General features: G+C 30.8%; 2 protein-coding genes across 2 annotated transcripts; one reads left to right on the top strand and one right to left on the bottom strand.

Moving 5' to 3' along the window:
- The first annotated feature begins 560 nt into the window (after positions 1–560).
- LOC141447856 (EF-hand domain-containing family member C2-like) lies at positions 561–11,122 on the top strand. Its single transcript, XM_074115757.1, has 14 exons — positions 561–719; positions 1,609–1,800; positions 1,974–2,127; positions 2,217–2,440; positions 3,446–3,685; positions 3,834–4,080; positions 4,772–4,955; positions 5,265–5,413; positions 5,565–5,761; positions 7,406–7,533; positions 7,616–7,729; positions 9,484–9,663; positions 10,020–10,125; positions 10,772–11,122. Exons 1-14 carry the CDS (start codon positions 669–671, stop codon positions 10,889–10,891), a joined length of 2,286 nt encoding a protein of 761 aa, XP_073971858.1. The 5' UTR covers positions 561–668; the 3' UTR covers positions 10,892–11,122.
- A 3,588-nt stretch (positions 11,123–14,710) lies between these two features.
- LOC141447862 (uncharacterized) lies at positions 14,711–18,408 on the bottom strand. Its single transcript, XM_074115767.1, has 4 exons — positions 18,138–18,408; positions 17,630–17,720; positions 17,361–17,528; positions 14,711–15,230 (listed from the first exon to the last, which is right to left on the bottom strand). Exons 1-4 carry the CDS (start codon positions 18,149–18,151, stop codon positions 15,027–15,029), a joined length of 477 nt encoding a protein of 158 aa, XP_073971868.1. The 5' UTR covers positions 18,152–18,408; the 3' UTR covers positions 14,711–15,026.
- Between the last annotated feature and the right edge of the window lie 763 nt (positions 18,409–19,171).

Genomic DNA, 19,171 nt, shown 5'->3' with positions numbered 1-19,171 from the left:
TCGTTTCTGCCAGTGTCTTGTGAAAATATTGAGTCTACAAGCGAATGATGAGGCGGTGCTTTTGTGAAGCATATTTAACAATTAAGTAAAGAACCATTCAGACCTACTAAGTAGGAGTAGCTTCTAGTTCAAAAGAGCAAATCCCGCAATTGAACTCGATTGTACTCGAAGTTGTAACCAATTACTCTTGTCATCAAGGCGGATGGCTAAGTTTCTTAAGTGGATAGAAATTTTTATTCCAGTAGTTTTAATTTCTTTTAACATACATTTTGCGATTTTATGGAAGAACCTATGTATATGCAACACGTGTTCATTGACGAAAATCTTACAGAAAGTACTATTTTTGTAGAAGCGTTGCGCCCAATTACTCATTGCGTGTCGTGGGCGAAAGCAGTTAGCTGATACTTATACATTAACAACTTCTTTTAACACTGTCTTATCTTGCTAAATACACACAAAGAAAATGTTTCGGTATTAAACCTAGTTAGGGTTTTAATTAGTTAAATGATAATTTTTGTCGTTTTAGTAACTATGTATAAGAAATAATTTCTGTATCTTCATTTCAGTTTCCTAGCAACTAAACAAAACAAGTGCAGCGAAGTTGCTAGGATAATTTTTATTTTAGATCATGTTTGACTTCATTAACTCCTAAAAAGTAAAAACTAAAAATGCGTTTACCAAAGCGCCCATTTCTGCCTGGGAACACTATTAATTTAAATGTAAGTAAACAATTTGACCGATTTCTTACAATGTTTCCTTTAATATTTAAATCGAAAGGTACTGGCTAATATTTAACAATAATACAGATGAGAAGCTAATAAATTGCTTTGTTTCAAAGGGAATTAGGCTTTGCCGAAAGTTAGGAATTAAGAAAATTTGTATTAAAAGAATTAATCAAAATAAAAACTTCCGAGTAAGAAGAGTTAATTATTGATTTCTATTTTTGTGGGCACTAATAAATGAAAATGCTTTGTTTCTTCTCGCTAATGTTAATACCTTCCATCGAAACCTAAAGACTATATAATGTCCAGAACAAAAACTGAACCTTTTACAAATTAAAAATATTTTAAAATAATATTTTATACGAAGATTCGACGAATTCGCTTTCTATTCGTTTCGTATACGAATATATAAGCCATCTGGCTTATGAGGTCAAAATTAGAAAAGATGTTTGTTATAATTTTTAAAAAAAACTTGTAATTTTGTAAAAGATTAATTGAATTGAAGAGTGCTTGGGTCAAAAAGCATCTTCAGAAATTCTTGGATCAAGGACTGGAAATGGATTTCTCCTTGTTTGCTTTCTAACTAAACATTAAAAAGTTTTTACGAATTTACCTCAATTAGAAATAAGTGAAAGAACTATAGTACTGGGAAAGAAGGCTGCAGAGAAAATTCAAGAAACAACATTACTCTTGGCGCCCTTCGTTCAGGAAAACTAATGTCATTAATTACCCTTTGAATGTCCTTTATAGAGTCTTGTTTTTATAGTTACCGCAAATAGTTTTATTAAATCCATATTACCTATAAGAAACAATAATAGGACAATGCAAAATTTTGAGAAATTTCATCCTGAATTTGCAAACAAAAAATATATATTTTGTCTTACAGACTGGGCAGACACGCTTTCATAAATCACATCAGCTCGATTTTGTCGTAAAAGGCGTTCCATACATAACTGAGAAATGCCTTCCTGGTATTGGAGGAATTCCTCTGCAAAGTTCAAGATCTGACATAAAACCATCGGTTTATGCACTAGGCGAAGTTGTAAAGTTGCCACCTTGGCTTGTCTTTGATAAACATGTAAAGTTTTTTTATATATGTATATTTATATTTAAAAAATAATTTTTTTAAATTGAAGATTTATTTATTTATTTTTAACGAGCCAAACGCAAGTCTAAATATTTATACCAAATTGTAAGGACATTTTCTAAGCCTTGGAAAGAAAGTATTTAGTTTTTTGTTTTGTTTTGCAGGTTTTAGTTTTTGATTCGTATTACTTGCAAAAACTTGATGACACTACATCAGATAATTACATCGTACATCAGTGTAAAATATATTTCTTTTTAGAGGATGGGACTATCAAAGTTGTAGAACAAAGAAATCCATTTCACGATGGTTTATCAAGTGGTTAATATATTTTTACCTACTATTCTTCTGATTCGTATTATATTTCATAATCTATTCCAATCCACTGTTATTAATAAATATATTTTTAGGATGTATTATTCACAGACAGAGAATTCGTTATCCAGCTGAAGGGTCAGAAGATTTCTATGATATTCTCGATCTAAATATTGGAAATGATGTAGAATTTTTCGGCAAACTTTTCCGTTTAATAGATTGTGATGAATTTACAAGAAAATTTCTTAACAGACTTGGCATATTTGTTCCTGATAAGTTACCACTACCTGAAGATCCACTTTCTAAAAATATGAAAGAAGTATGTTTCACTATCTTACATTAAAAAAACAAAGAATTCTAATAAGAATCATCACCAAAAGTGCAACTTTACAGAGTAAAAGTTTAAGCGAGAATACGCAATCTTCAACATCAGATTAATTTCGAATGTAAAGAGAATAGGGGCAGAATCCGACCCTCTAGCAATATCCACCAGCCTTTTTATGTAACAACTATGTAGTTGAAATGCAACTATAAACGTACATGCTGCGGTACTGTTATACTCTTAAATAGTTATGTTTCAAAATTAAAATATGAGGTAAAAGAATTTATGTATATATTTCTGTTTTAATGTAAGGCGCGACAACTTCTGAGGTTATTGGCACTATCTTTAGTGCCAGCCTCCGGACAGTGTTCTCTTATTACAGCAGTGAACTGTAAGAAGCTCCGAGGAAAAGAAAATCTAAGTCCCAGCAACTGGTTTCAAACCCGGATCTCTATACCCTAACCACTGAGCTAATCCCCTCTTAAGAAGAATATATTTCTTTAAAAGTAAATATATAGACATATAAATATTTTTATAATAAATAAATAAAAATACTAATTTGTATACCTACCCGTACACACGTTCATAGAGTACGGTGCATTAAATAATGTTAAATTAAATTAATTTCTCAAAATCCAAAGGCAAAAAACAAAAAAAGAACATTATGGTTCACCTACAATGTTAATCAGATTCTTTAAATTAAGTTCTTGTCTGCTCCGATTCCGCAATGTTGAAATTAGAAATAAGCATTCTGATATAAAAAAAAAATACTACATTTTCTATGTAGATTTTTGATTTTTCTCTAAAGTGAAAAGCATTTTCATTTATTTCACTTGATTTATTGAAAACAAAATTGGAGCTTCAAATTCTTCGTACACATTCAGGAAAGTATTTTGTAAATTTAGTTAACATTTTGAAATGATTAAGTTAACTTATTATTAAAAGTTAGTACTTTGAACTAACTTAAAAAAAATTAAAATTATTATAAAATACTATTTTCAGATACAAACTAAAAAAATCAAACCTCTTCGTATTAATAAAAAATTGACATTAGATGAATTTCTTTGCGATGCTAACCGAAAACTTACATTTCACGCTTACTGGGATGACAGAGACAATGAAAATGGAGCTGTTCACCTGTTATTAGTTATTTATTATATTGTGGATGAAACAATTGAAATTAAAGATGTTACGGATAAGAATAAAGTCGTGAACGTGCTTAAGCGGGAAAAACTAAAAAAGGTAAATTAAGTTAAGAGACAAAAATATATATAGGTATTTATCTAAAATACATATAGGTATTTTTTTGTGTCTTCTATCCAGTTATTTTGCTCCTAAAATAATTATTTAATATTTTGTGTTTGTATTTTATTTATTTAATTTTGTAAAGGATGTACAATATAGATATGAAGGTCCTGGTTCTACTGAACCATTTACAGTATTAAATGCATTGGGTAAAGAAAATGAACCTTTACGGTATCTCATAGATCCTTTGGATATGGGAAGCGATCACACACCAATATATACTGAAAAAGATTTAAGAATTGGAGCAGTTCTCAGTGCACTTGGAAGAAAACTTGTTATGTACGATTGCGATGAGTTTACGAGAGAATATTATAAGGCGAAATATGGAATTGGTAAGCAACTAAAAATCCTAAAGAAATTAGAACACAAATGCCTTGTTATTCATTAGTATTAAATACGGTTGCGAAAAATGGGGTGACCAGAAATGCGAATTTTATCATAAACAATGCAGATGATTTTTTAAACTTAGGGTTTGTTAATTACTTAGATAATACTTATGTAAGTTACTTTCTTCCCCAGAGAAATTCATTTTAGTGTAGTTCTGGGGAGAAATGGATGTAGCTGCTCTAACGTGCCATTCTCTTAATTGTATAGTATTACTACCTACGTAATATAATGTGCATTAAATATCTTGCCAAAATTCTATGTTTGAAGACAATAGCTTGAAGGAAATCTGAATATCTTGAACCACTTCTTTTTAGCTTCCTTATACCGTCTGTTTCCTCCCTTTTGTTTAATATTCTTTTCACGCACATTTATATTAAAGATGGCTTCAAGAGAATCGCTTAATTCAGGAAACCTTTTATTATTTATTGTACATATATTTAGGGAACTGACATTCACTTGAAATTCTAAGAATGAAACAATTTTTTAGAATTACAGTAAGAGATAGCTAAAGTTTATACCAAAATTCTTCATCAATTCTACTTTAAAATCAAGAATATAATAGTTATAACAAAAATAGTAGAGTTATTAGGTAGAATTATCAAGAAAAAATTAATGGGTAACTGTTGTTTTTGATAGAACGGCAAGAGCCAATAGATAGACCGGAAACTAGAGAAGAAGAATTAGCAAAACTAGAAAAAAAGATAGAATTCACAATTCCACCTTACAATGGTTTCGGTACCTACGAAGATTCATTAATGAACTGCTTTAAAATTCATCAGACATTAGTAAAACCTTACAAAAAATTTCTAGAAAAAAGCAGGTAAATAACTAGATTTTTGATTCTACAACATTCAGAGAATTAATTTAATTAAGTTCTTAGTACTCTAGTCTTCCATTACCACCGTAACAGTTGAAATACTTATAAAATTTCACATTTTTTACCCAATCCTAAAGGTATCTCAAAATTTTAATTGAAAGCATTGAAAATGCTAAATTCTATGATTGAATCAAATTTTAGGCTGAGTGCTTTATATATTTTTCACTTTGTCATAAAATCTTAGGATTAATTGCTTCAATCTTAAAATTGTTGATATTACCATTTAATTCCTGATATTTGTGTTTGTTTTAGACAAGGATATGACTGTAATATTTTGCGTTTCATATTAAGGATGATAAAAAAAAAAACATTTGAGAGATCAACTGAGAGAACATTTATTTTATCTTATTACCTAAGCGATGATTCAATTTCAGTTTATGAAATGGAACAAATAAATTCAGGTAAACGCACTATTTTTTCCCGTTCTGATTAATAAAAAATTATTTAACAATTTAAACTTTTAACAATTACGCTTCTCCTAAGGCATTATGTGCTGTTTTCTAATTTTCGATAAAATTTATTTTGCTTATTATTTAATAAAACTTTTTACAGGTAAAAATGGTGGCATGTTTATTAGTCGAAGGCAAATTCTCAAGCCAGGAGAGAAACTTGTGACTACAAGACCACCAGAGATTTATACATTTAATGATTTGTATATTGAAAATATAATATGCTTGGAAGAATTTGATTTTGCGATTATTGCATCGGATGAATATACACTTCGCTATATGGAGATACATCCCAATGAAGTAAAAATGCTAAATTCTATGAATGAACAATTTATTGTATTGACCTAGATATAGACGCTCATTACATTGGAATAGATTCATAAAATATTGATTTTTTTTCCACGTCTTTTTCAAAATCAAATTAATCAAACAAATGGAAATCGGATCTAAAATATTTCACCCTACATACTTCTACAACGCAATTGACTTTTATTGTTGGTAATATACATCTTTCAGATTCGTATCTAGCAAACAGGTTTTGTACGAGGTAACTTAGACAGGTTGTCTGAAATCTCCAAAGATTACTCTTAGCAGAGAATTCTAGGTGTGCACGATGAGTTTCCTTTTTCGAAATGCCTTTTGGTGTTAGGAATTGAGTTTGCAGGACCTCAGCTTACTTCTCTTAAGAAGTAAAACAAAAACATCTGTGTTATCTTCATTGATCTCTCTTATCACCCATATTTTCAACTACATTTCAATGATTTTTGTGATATATTCTCCATAATTTTCTCCTTCTGACAAGAACCTTATTTAATCTTTAAGTCGCTGTTTTTTTTATTCTTTCCTGTTTGAAAAATTCATTTCGTACAACGTTGAGACGTCTTCAAAAATAAATTGCTGTTAAAATGGTACCAAGATTTTTATGGTTATACCTTCCATTATCTGCTGCACAAGATTCATTCAATCTTCTTGGATCTAGCAATGATAACTTGATTCGAATTGACTTCTTCCCAATTGACAGAGCACTGATCGTTCCTATAAAAATTCACTGTCCAGACTTGACAGTCTTCCACGTTGAGGAAAAAGACTGAGAAGTCCATTGTTAAAAGCTTCATTAATAGGAAAGTCACTAATCAAATGGCCAGCGCATGTAAAAGTGCTGACCTGCACTTTACATCAATAGAAAGAGAGAGTTTCTATGAAGTCTATTTCTAAGACTTCAAATATATCTGCTTGTATTACAAGAGCTTCCAAGTAACAGGATTTTTCTTTCTGTACCGTTGACAGATTATACATTGCGTAACTATTTGTTGGACAGCTTGTTGAATTTGGATGATCTATAATTTTTTCTTTAAGTCTTTGAAATGTGCTTGTTTTTCGAACGGATCTAAAAAAAAAAAATTAGTCGCTTTACAGTTGGTGTTCCAATTGTAAGATAATAAGAGCTCTGAAATCTGAAATTCTCAAAAAAATTAAAAATTTATGCAATAAAATAGAACTTTGGAATGAAAGTAGAAGATTATGCCTAAAAATTCATTCTAATCTCTCCTGGTAGCACCTAAGGGAAATATCAAATTTCAAATATTGCGCGATTTATCATTTTGGAGTTTCGGTGAAACATACAAAACATATCTACACAAACCAATTTATCTTTGTAAAAAGAGGGCCTCAAAACTGAAATTTTAATTTCGTACGTTCTTCTTACGATGGCTCTGAGTAAGTAAACACGATTTAGAACACAATTATTTCAGCATGCTTGTATCTGGAAAGCTCAACAAACATACTTTATGATACTAACGAAATACGTAAGTTCTATGTTTTTCGATTCGGAATAGAAAGTTATTAGATAATTTTCATTAAAAAATATCCCGTACTATGCCAAATTAAAAGGCATCAGAAGCAGAAAGATTAACAATGATTTAATCAAGATTTCTAATTTTTCAGTTTCCTAAAAGTAATATACAGATAATATTAAAAAAAGTTAAGGAGACTATAACCCCAGTATTTAAAAGTTTTGTTACTCAATTTCTCAATGATGACCGCATACCTCCAGCCAATTACATGAAATTTAGGTAAAAAACCCAGAGCGCTAGATAAATTGCATATCATTAAACAATATATTTTAATAATTTTATGTTTCTGTCAATTAAACAGAGAAGCTATTAAAGAAGTCATGAAAGAGAAAATTACGGAACATGAAATTATCACATTGGCACGTTTTTACGCATTAGAGGTACCTCAAGAACCAATTACATTGGAATCATTGAGGTAAATTAAACGTTAATTAAATACCTTTCTTTCATTTTAATTTTAGTTTTTTAAGTGCTCTGTACTTCTTAAACAGAATTATTTATTCTTCTGGAATAACTATTTTAAGTGCTTTGCGATAAAAACCAGAATCCTTAATTTAATCATCAATAGATCTCTCAGTCTCATGACCAGGATTTGGTTCAAGGCAATCACAAGAACTAAATGTGGTGCTCTCTATCCCTAACGTTTAAGAAAAATATTTACCCTGTGTAGAGTTACAAGTCTGTTTAAAGTTAATTCATGTTGGTGAAGATATAATTACGCAACCCTAACATTATTGTGGGCATAACTGAACATAGTCTAAAACTCGAAGTCATAAAAAATAGTTACAGGAGCACCACTTTTCCACTCAGACTCCTGCAATGGAGAAGGCGCAGTTGGAGACTCTAGAACTAGACGTGCCAGGACAGTTGCACTTCTTGAAAGATTATTAAGAACCGATAAGGGTATTCGATACCATTAATGCTATTAATTAAAATAATTCGGTCATAGAAAGCTCCTAAATGCTGCCTGAATTTTGGGAGCAAATAGGTTTCTTATTTCGAATCACCAAATTTGGTATTACTGTTACGCAAAAGTGTGTTAAGGGTGTTACTGCTACGGTACGATTGATACCCCCTCTCTTCTAAATAGTTTTATCTTCTTCCTACAGCTTTTGAAGAGACACAATGATGTGACTCCCTCTATGATCGTCGTTACCAAAATGTGAAGAGAGGTAAAGTAAAGTAAAGTAAAGTAATCGCCTATTTTTTCAGGCGGGGCTTAACGTCCAACTACCATTTACTAGGTGTCGTGGACGGAGGCGAATAGCAAACGTACTTTACTATTTCTCATTTAACCATTAAATAAAATCCAAGGCCAAGACCAGGAATCGAACCCAGTACCACAATGCATATTAGCTTTGCAGGTCTCGCCTCTTAACCCGCTCGGCTACCGTGGCGCCTATGTGAAGAGAGGTATCTTACGTCCAAAATCTATACTAAAAGTTTTGCTGCCAACTAAATGTCTTAAGCAACTGCATAATGTGAAGCATTCTGCATCTGTTGGTAACTTTACCTCCAACTTTGATGAAGAAGTGAAACCGATAAACTAACTCCGGAGATAGTTTCTAAAGAAAAGTGGTGATTAAAAGTATTTGTGAAATATTGAGCTGCGATTCAAGCCAAATCCAAATCCAAATTACCTGCGCGAGACTTTAGAAAGCTGCAAGGACTCAACCAACACGGTTGGGACTTAGTGGTAAAATGGATCTTGAGCCACTGTGGTATTTTTTTCATTAATCGGATCGATGATAGGCTGAATACAAAAACGTTCCAAATGCAGCGGCCTGATTTCTCTCCAAACGCGTGTGGTTTTTAAAATAATGCAAGAAGAATACTCACGGGGAATATCCAAGGGCGAAATTTAGACTAAACTTGATAACCTCTAAACCACCAAGTGACAAGCCGAGTTAGTACACTGTACCAAGTTTTAGACTGGCCACTAGAATAAATTTGAACAACCTTGAATAAACTCAACTGGTATATGCTCAATTAGTATTTGGATTCCGTAACATTATGTCGGAACGGCGAAAAGGATGCAGACTCCCTCAACGTACGTAAGAACTGCAGAAAGGACAATGACGTGTCTTCAGTTAGAAACAAATCAACATTATTAAGTAAATGCTCGATATAGCGAAGTAAGAAATTTTCATATAATCTTTAATTTTTTAGATGTCATACCCATGATGAATTACGAAAAAAAATGTATAGCGATTTTGGACGATTAAGAGAATGTTTCCTTCATTATGATCCAAAAAAGGATGGATTTGTTAGTAAAGAGGATGCTTATAAAGTGTTGAGAGGTTGCCGGTTACCATTAGAAGTTGATCACACAAGAGTAATATTGGAGAAGTAAGTAAGATGTAACTGTTTTCTTTACCCAGAGTAAAAAGATAAAATATTTTCCAAGTATTATTGCTTTATTTCACCTTTATCTGTTACATCTTTGGATTATCACCTCCTCTCTCTAAGTACATTAGCTCGCTGTCTGAAAGTTATACTGAATTCGTCAAAATGCATCAGTATATTTTTTTTTGTATTTTTCTAAATATTAATTGAAACTTTTTCATAGGAAAAGTATGATTCTGCTAGCATTAAATATTTTTCACTTGATTATCAACTTCTTTTACTCTTACAAATCTTATTTATTGTATTAAACATATAAATTTTATATTACGTAATTGGTTAAACAAAATTTTTCATTTCAGATTAGGAAAAGGTGAACATTGTCAGATTGTTTATGATGAGCTGATAAGCTTTCTAAATTATCTGAACGAACCGCAAAGCAAGCACATTGTACCAATTAACATTTCAGTGAGTATTTTGAGATCTAAATGAAACTTTTTAAAATTATATTATTAGCTAAATATTAAAAAATGTATTAGCACTATTTCCACGGCTGACAGTTTGATTAAACTTGTGAGTCTTTCAGTGATTGTAAGTTCTAAGATGATGACGCGCCTTACGTGAAAACTAATTATTAAAACTCAAACGTATTTGATGTTTACAAAATTAGTTCATTGAAATATATGTATGTTTTTGCTTTTTACCAGACTTATAACCTTAAAAATTACGTTGAATTTTATTGTCGAGTTTTAAATAAGATGAAGTCCAACGCCCATATATTTTCATACTTGGTTATATATGATTGTGAGTGGGTATTTTGTGTATATTATGCTCGTATGCGTGAGGCGTGAGTGAGGATGCGCTAAAGAACCTACAGTTTGCCTGTGAGCCTGCTAATTCTAAAAAAGTGGCACAAATCAACTTCTTTGTAGGCCCTATTGTTTACATACTATATATTTGGGATGTCAGAGTGAGTAATGTTCGTGCATTGGACTGAGAAACCCGCAAGCATGGAAGTCAAAATCCCTAAAGAAGTGGCTAGTCTCTACTTCCTCCTTCAATTAAATAATATTATTAAAAATAATTATTTTAATTGTTCCTCTTTAAATTTCAGGCTGCGATGTCTCGGTTAAAATTGTGTCGCCCCAAGGAAAAATCCATAAACTGTATTAATATTGATAAATTTATACAAGATTTCAATTTAGAAAAAGAATTGGCAAATCAATGCAAATAAATTTTTTATGGAACAAGAATAGAGCTTCATAAAATTAATAAGCATGAGATAAATTAATTTGTAGTAACGCTATTTCTTTTTAACCGCACAAACCGTGCACGTTGAAATTGTCGCGTATATAATTAATAGTGAATCCATTAATGCAATGTAAAATGTGTGAGCTAAACTGGATGGCTTTTAATTGGTAGAGATTCCCACTGTAATTCGAAATAAAATTGTCAAAATTTTAAAGTGTTTTAATTCTTTTATTAGTTATAGAAAAAATAAGTTTTGAAAAAGTTTATGACAGAAGCATAGGGAAAAAATTAATAATTGAGAGAATAATTTTTTTTGCACGATAAAAAATGTGTTTCGATTGGATTTTTAAAAAAGAAATTATCATGCGTATTATTTGTAAGTAAACATTGCTGCGGGCAGGGCCTTACCCTCTAAAAAGACGCTATGCCCCTACAAAATAAATAAATAAATAAATAAATAACTGTAAACATATTTGGAACTATTTATTAGCACTCAAAATTTAAAGAATTCGGTACTTAAGTGATTCGGGCTTTATAGACTCTGTTGCTGTTTCAGCACTTCCAGCGCAGAGGTTCCAATATTTCTTGTAAACGAAAAACCAGAAATTGGTAGTTTTGAATATTAATATCCTTTCTGTAAATTCCCTTATACTTCAAAAGTCTTGCTACTTGGGATCTCACTCGAGTAGCTTAATGAAATGAATACAGTATTTAAAAAACTGTAAAGTAAATTCAAAGCTAAACTCAACTTAATTTTGAAATCATATTTATGCATGAGCTTAGGTAGAAAATAGTATAAGTGTGAGCGTAAAGAAAACTTCTGCTAGTTGTAAATGAGTTATCTGGAGTTCTATGCATTCAAATTATACTAGTAAGAACAGGATGAAATTCTATGAAAGCAAAGATAGAGTTCAAGAACAGAATGGTTTGTATGATTTCATTCCATTCTTATTAGTAATTCATAAACGGTCTTAATTTCATTGCGAGAATGGAACCATTCACTGACGTCATCTTGCTAGCGAGTTGATTCAGACCTCTCTGAATGATTCACAAATTATTTTCCAGAACTTCCAAGAACACCTACCCATTTAGAACTTAATCATCTTATAAGATTTTTTTTTTTACTGTTATTTCTGTTTAATTCTTTTTCGCTGAGAAAATAGAAATTACTTTAAAAGTAGAGCATGAAAATTGGTATACATAACAACCTATAATTTTTGGCTACTTAACAATGCACTGTTGGTGATAGATCTGGATATTGTTAAGGAAGGGAAACGGAATTTGTGGTTGGGAAAGTGAAATCTCAGGAAATAATAATAGTAAATACATTTTTTTACCTTAAATTCAAAAATGTAGTACTCTCTAGAAAACTGATCATTCTTAAAAAGAGACAAATAAATTAATGAATGGCTGAATAACTAATAAGTGGAGGTTCGCAATGTTTGTTTAAAAACGTTGAGAAAAACTATTTTTTACGATCTATAACCTACAAATCATTGTTGAGAAATTAAAATAGGAAAGGACACTAAGAAGTCATGATATATTTTGATGATTTTAACCACCGTAACAGCATATTTATCAAAGTAAGAAACCTGTCAGGGATTCAATAGGCGTATTAGGCTGGATAAAATCAGCGATACTTTGTCATTCGTGGTATTGACCCTCTAATGCTATGGACCATAGTTCCCGAACGTCACTGTTCACACACACCCAAACTGTATTCTACACTTTTCGAAGTACTTTGTACGCTACTCGTAGATTACATGCATCTTTCACATATCTTATTTATCCGCCTTCATAGGAGCGTGTTTTTCATAACCAACTGTGAGTCGACGACATTTTGTACCAACTATTTTTCTCTTTAAACATTATTTATGCGCTCTCTTTAACAGCATTTTGTAGAATGCTTCACACCAATGACGAGGATCACATGTTGCTCACAATTAATAGGGCATGAGACGAGCTGCATTTATTCTTTTTGTCTTAATTGCTGTAAAGGGTTCCAATATCTCTTACCGATCTCTTTGAGTTTGGTGTAATCCATATTTAATTTTATTGTATTCATCCATTGCACTACTCTATTCATTGATATTCAAACTGGGATATGATTCCTACGTCCATCACGGTCAACTTCCATAAGAAAGACGAATTTATATAACTCAAGAGACGTCATATATATACAGGTATATCTATTCTACAATTTATGTTTACTTTTCAGTTCAAACTATTCATGCCACTTTCTCTGAGTTCTTTGTCCTTATCAAGAAACATGAAACTTGCAATTTCTGCTTCTGTTTATTCCACATTCAATAGTCTACCTAAATGATTGTACTGCAATTTCTCATTTTGTTGTATTCAATAATTTTTTATTTATACAATATTTTTATTGACGACATTATTAACGTATCTAATTTATTTTGGCTAAGTTCTGCTTCCAGAACTATGTAACATCTAAGCAGGAACAATAGCCGCTTGATTTGCTTTGTAGCAGCTTACAACCTAACACGTATAAGACACCTTCCCGCCCTGAAAAGTAGTGTCTAAATGTCTTTTTAATTAATTATTCTTATTATTGTCGGCATTTTTTATTGTATTACACATAGTTATTTGATATAAATTTAATTAATAATGGTTTTATCAGTATTAGTACTATTTAACACTGTCTACTGTGACTTCTCTCTCAATAGAATTCAAAAAGAAAAGTTAATAAAGTGTGCAAATAATGAAATGCAAATCGCTGATTAATAAGGAATCTGTTCGAAATAATACCGTTATTTTTTTCAACAGAAACTTAAAATTTTGTATCTATCGTAAGAAACAGCCATTGCGTCCTGGTTTTATTTGTTTTTTAACTCACGATTAATTGTAACAGAAAGTGGCAAAATCAAATTTAACATCAATACTGTTTGTAAACGTCAGACTAATTTTAAAGGTTTTTGAAATCCATGAAAAATGACTCTTTAGTTGGGAATACGAGCTACATACAAATTACTTTTTGAATTTATTTTTTACATACGGAATTCCTATAACGATGTTGCATCTGAATAGAAATGGCTAAAGTTTAAAATAACGTATGTAAAAAATGCGTACTATCTGTGAAGAATTTGGAAAGAGAAACTACAAGGTGAAAGCATTTGTGATGCGGGAAGATTGAATAGTGTTAGCTTCACAATGAACTTGTTTGAACAGATCAACGTCATCTCAATTATCCTTGAATCACTCGCTTTTATACACTCTCAAAATAAACTACATTTCCCACTAGATAATTGTATTTTCCGTTACAATTCTAATAGCTTAACTTATTATCCGTTTTTTGCCCAACTATGAATTTAATGTACTTACGTTTGATTTGTTTACGTGCATATTTCCAATGAAGCTCTAGTTCAAAAATTACAGAAACTACTTTTTTAGCAGCAGATAAAGTAAAAAAGCCTCTCCTTCCCCAGGAATTATTTAAGTGCTAATTTCCATTTTTAATTAAGGCGTATGGAGTCTTTTATGTTCATTACTGGAAAGTATGAGCTTTAACAGCTCGTACGAAAAGAAAATGGGGACTTCCAATCCTCAGTCCTTTGTCCTACAGTCCACTTATTTTTAAAAAAGCGAAATGAATGAAGGTTTATCCTGTGACAAAGGAAAATAAAGATACTGGTTAGTGAATCATCAGGATTTAAATCTGATGAGGTTTCATCGGCTAAAGCAAAGATTAGACTTTTTAATGGCACTCAAAATTATGTGAAATCAAAAAGACCTAACTAGGCCATTGCCGATAGAACCTTCTCATCATACAAATTAAAATAAATCAGAAAAGTTACTACTTTTATTTGCATAAATAGAAATAATTTCCACTTGTGTTATTTATATTGTCTAATTAGTATAATGGTTTTATAAAAATACACAAACTGATTAAAAATATCTCCCCAAAATTAATAAATTCGAAAATTTAAGTATTTTTAAGTAAGAAAATAGTGCGTTTATAGAAATTAATAGTGAGGATAGAAAATGACTGTCTGATATAATACATTTTACAAATTTAATGTAACTTAAATATAAATGAACACTTTGGCAAATTGTTTGTACTTATTGTTAAATATTGAGGTATCAAATTAGAGATATATTTAATAATAATTATAGGTAAGATAAATGTCAATGAAACAGATTAATGATAATACAAAAGAAAATATACCAGATGACAGCATTAAATCCATGAACATTTTAGGCGGTAGAAAGTGCAAACTTCTTAGAAATACCCACCAATCATTGATAAGTATACAGCCGGCAGCAATCAAGAATACTGCTGATACGAAAGAAAAGTAATACAGCTGAAATTAAAAAGAATATATAAATATATTTTTTTTTAAAAAAAAGGATTAAAGTAATTTCGATAAAAATATTGTGTGTATTTAACAAAATCAATAATACAACATATTGCTTGTAATTATAACAGTTCTGTTTCTAAGAGAAAAAAAGTTTGGAAAATGGGAGCCATAGTGTTGTACTACAAACTCTTTAGAAATTCTGCTTTTTTGAATTAAGAAACCGGGGGAAAAATTGCTCAGATTAGATTGCTGGTATCATACATTTTCTAAAATGGATCTTGAGGTCCATTAACGTTATCACGTTATAACGTTATCCAAAGAAAAAAATCAAAATTAATTTCCCCGAAACATTTTTGAGAAAAAGCTAAAACTGTAAGATGGACTCTATAAAGTGGGCACTTCCAGTTGGCCAAAACCTTATCATCGAGTTCCTAAATTGCAATTAATATAAATATTAAATTTTCTTTAACGAGAAATTTGTAAAAAAGTTGTATGTTTTTAGTGGGAATCAAAACTTATACTTAGAAATAAACAACTGTCTAACCACTTCCTCTTGTAAAAAATTAAAAAAAGAAATATATTAAACACACATACTTTTAGTTACATGACTCAAGGCATCTTCAACGACCTTGATGCGATTCCGTGTTACTACTTAAATAAAATGTCCAATTCGAGGGCTGTGCAAATAATAAATGATCAACTAGTTAATGAAAATCTTTAAACTAAATTACTTTCATTATAGAACCTAAATAACCTTTCAATTGCCCTCCCACGTATCAATCATTCTTCATTATCACTATATGAATTTTACTTCATTTTATTTAAAGAAAGTTTATTAATTTTTTTTTCAACATGTGGAACTATCATTTTAAATTTTATTTTAGTTCCTAATTTTTAACTGTTCACACTTTTTAATTTGTAAAAAATTATTTTACAAAATGACTTTTAATTGGGAAGTTTCAAGTACAGAAAGCATTTTTCATGAGTGTGCATGTTCGCGTGTTGCGTTAGTTTATTACAAAATAAAGAAAAGTTTCTTTTCTTCTTGATATCAATAAGAGTTCTAACAGAATGGTATAAACTGCACAATCGTTAGAATAAACTGTACCTAATGACATTTAACACCCATAGGGCGGCGAAATTCTTCTATCTACCTTAAAAAATTACTAGACTAGAATTTATTAATAAATATTCGTGTAGGAGTCAATTATTTAGATACTCAAAATTTATTTCTCGAATGATACTTATTTAATTTTTGCTTTTATGTGTCTGTAATTATTCAAAGATAAAAGTGTTTACTAGCAATCGCCGCAATTGTAATTTCTTTCACCACAAACTTCAGAAAATATTCCATATTAAAAATAAATCAACCTCAGAAAAATGTATTAAATATATATACAAACATTTAAAAAAATATATGTAAAATAATTTAAGAAAGAACAGAAAAACACGTAACTAACTTAAGATGAAGAGTTAACTCGCTGGTAGCGATGCGTAAATCAGTAAATCTAAATGTTAACCTGTTATTCCAGAATTGTTTTGGTTTGAGTGGTTTCGTTAATGAGAATGACCTTGCGGAATTGTGTGCCGAGAGAATTACGTTTCCTCTTGTTTCCGTCAAGAATTTCGCAAATTTTAACTCGTAAAAGGGCTTTGAGCCCACCTTTTTTTTTTATATCAAATACAGAAAAAATTAATTTTTTTATGAACATTCCAACGAAGAGAAACGAGTGGTTTTTCAAATTTAATGATCTAATACATTTCCATTCTTTTTACACTTTACCGGATAAAATTTAAAATGGATTTCATGGGGGTTTTACTGGGATTTAGAACATCAGCATCTAAAATTACTTCAAAATGGATGCGAGAAAAAAATAACGTTGTAAAGTACAGTAAATGTGTATTGTTAATTCTGTTGATCAGTCAGATAGGTTTGCGAGACAAAGTAATCTCTGAAAATATATTTTTTGTCGTACCTAAAGTTTTTCAAGTCATTAATTTCCGGTAATAATTTTATTTCTGAATGGTAATCAAAACATAAAATAGTTAATGACAATTTTTCATTGTTGTCGTACAAAATAAAAATTACTTCAGTACAATAAATACGTAAAAAGAAAACAGTAAATTACAAACCGTTATTTTTGGTGTAGGGCTGTTTCGAAAATGACTTGTTAACAGAATAATATTCGATATAATAGGAATAGAGAATGCCACACAAACAACACCAGATCTATGTACACTTCTATGTAATTGATTGTCAAATGGTACAAATATTAAACATGTACATAGAATGCCTATAAGCTGTAAACAAAACAGAAATAAATTAAATTAGTGTGCTAAACTAATAATAACTTAATAAGGTGACTGTTCAAAGTTTTTAAGTAAATAAAATTACTACTTACAAGTTCTACAAATTTTATTAAAATAGGGGAAGCAGATTTTAATGAATCAGACAGACCTCTATTGTCTGTTATCTCTTCGGGTATCTTTTTCCTGGAAAATGATTCAAAAATATGAAAAGCTCTTTAAACTTTAAAATGTATTTTTTCAGTTACAAGACGCAGCATAAACACAAACAAAATGACCTCGTAGTCGCAGTTTGTCACACCCATTAAATACCAAAGTAAATAAACATTCAACGGAAATTACAGTTGTTATTATTGTTAGTTGGTTGATTGGTTTCATGCTTTTTTTAAATGTCCCAAATTATGAAGAAAAATATTTTAGATATTTTACTATACAGATTTTATTACTCTTTATTATTATTATTACTCTTTAAAATCCAGAAACAAATATTTGAAACAAAGATGCTAATTGCTAAGTTTCAGTAGATTGCTTTGCTAATAAAATTATTTTATTAAAAAAATAAACAATAATTTACAAATAGTACTAAACAAAATAGAAACTTACGAATCAGAACTCATTGCTATATCTTAAACTGCTACAACTGATACCACTAACACAAATTCCACAATATCACAACACAACAAAGCTCGGCGACAGACTTCAAAGTTAGACAGAACGAAACCATTATCCCCTCCACTTTATTAGTTTTCTCCTTGTAGTAGTCGTCGCCTAGTTAGCCATTTCAAGTCAAACTCTCTCTTTAATTGAAGGAAATTCTTGTACAATTTAGGATAGTTCACATTAATTTAGCTCATCTACTCCAACACCTACGCACTCTTCAGTATTTTTAACGATATATGAATGTACAATAGAGTTACATCAGAAGTGGGTCTATTGCGCTTAATTGTTTGCTATGTTGCTTTTTATTATAAGTATTGTTTAAACATTATTAGCTATTTGCACTTTTGTTTAGTTTAATCAGGGTCTAATAAAAAATTATTATTATACGGTGCTAAGTCTTGGCCGGCTTTACTCACCACCAGCCAACTCTATTCATTGCTGCTGCGTACCAATTGTTTAAGTTAAGCAACGTCAATGAATTACTTGAAATATAATTTATGTTTCGGTATACCAACTCGCCTATTTCCGAACATTTGTTCTGTCAGTTTCTCCAGCCTCTTAATTAAATGTGCCAGCCCAACGCTGCCTGCAAGCCTGTGAAAGGTCATCATCGAGCGACCTTCTTAAAGAGCATTAATTTCGGCATTGATCATTCTCCAATAACAGAATACGCTCACGTATCTATTCATATATACGCTTGCGTACCTAATCATTTATCCACAATGGATGGAATTTGTCATAGTCACAGATCCAATGTGAGGACTGACTTTCGTTCCTCCTGAGAGATAACAGCTTCGAAGATGCTTTTGCAAGAAGCAGGAAGAAGTAGCTGCGATCATTCATCTCTGTGGTATCTCTCCTTCAGTCTTCTTTTGAAGAAGTGGTCTCCAATTTCCCGAAGGGGGTATATGTAAACATGTACTTCGACTTTTCTACTCACATACCTTGGAATATCTGTTTTACACCATAGAAAGTTC

The sequence above is a fragment of the Rhodnius prolixus genome, unplaced genomic scaffold (genome assembly GCF_049639745.1).
Source record: "Rhodnius prolixus isolate KJV_2025 unplaced genomic scaffold, Rpr scaffold_13, whole genome shotgun sequence".
In the NCBI taxonomy this organism is placed as follows: Eukaryota; Metazoa; Arthropoda; class Insecta; order Hemiptera; family Reduviidae; genus Rhodnius; species Rhodnius prolixus.
Note: the sequence above shows the minus strand (reverse complement) of the source record. Positions and strands in the feature narration are given on the sequence as shown.

Bases quoted from the DNA above. Each gene is read 5' to 3' on its own strand.
- LOC141447856 (XM_074115757.1), top strand. From the start codon at position 669: ATGCGTTTACCAAAGCGCCCATTTCTGCCTGGGAACACTATTAATTTA. The intron at 5,414-5,564 runs GTAAACGCACTA...AACTTTTTACAG, and splicing joins AATGGAACAAATAAATTCAG to GTAAAAATGGTGGCATGTTT. The intron at 7,730-9,483 runs GTAAATTAAACG...TTAATTTTTTAG, and splicing joins ATTACATTGGAATCATTGAG to ATGTCATACCCATGATGAAT.
- LOC141447862 (XM_074115767.1), bottom strand. The intron at 17,529-17,629 runs GTAAGTAGTAAT...TTTTGTTTACAG, and splicing joins TAATAAAATTTGTAGAACTT to CTTATAGGCATTCTATGTAC. The intron at 15,231-17,360 runs GTTTGTAATTTA...TTTTAATTTCAG, and splicing joins GCCCTACACCAAAAATAACG to CTGTATTACTTTTCTTTCGT.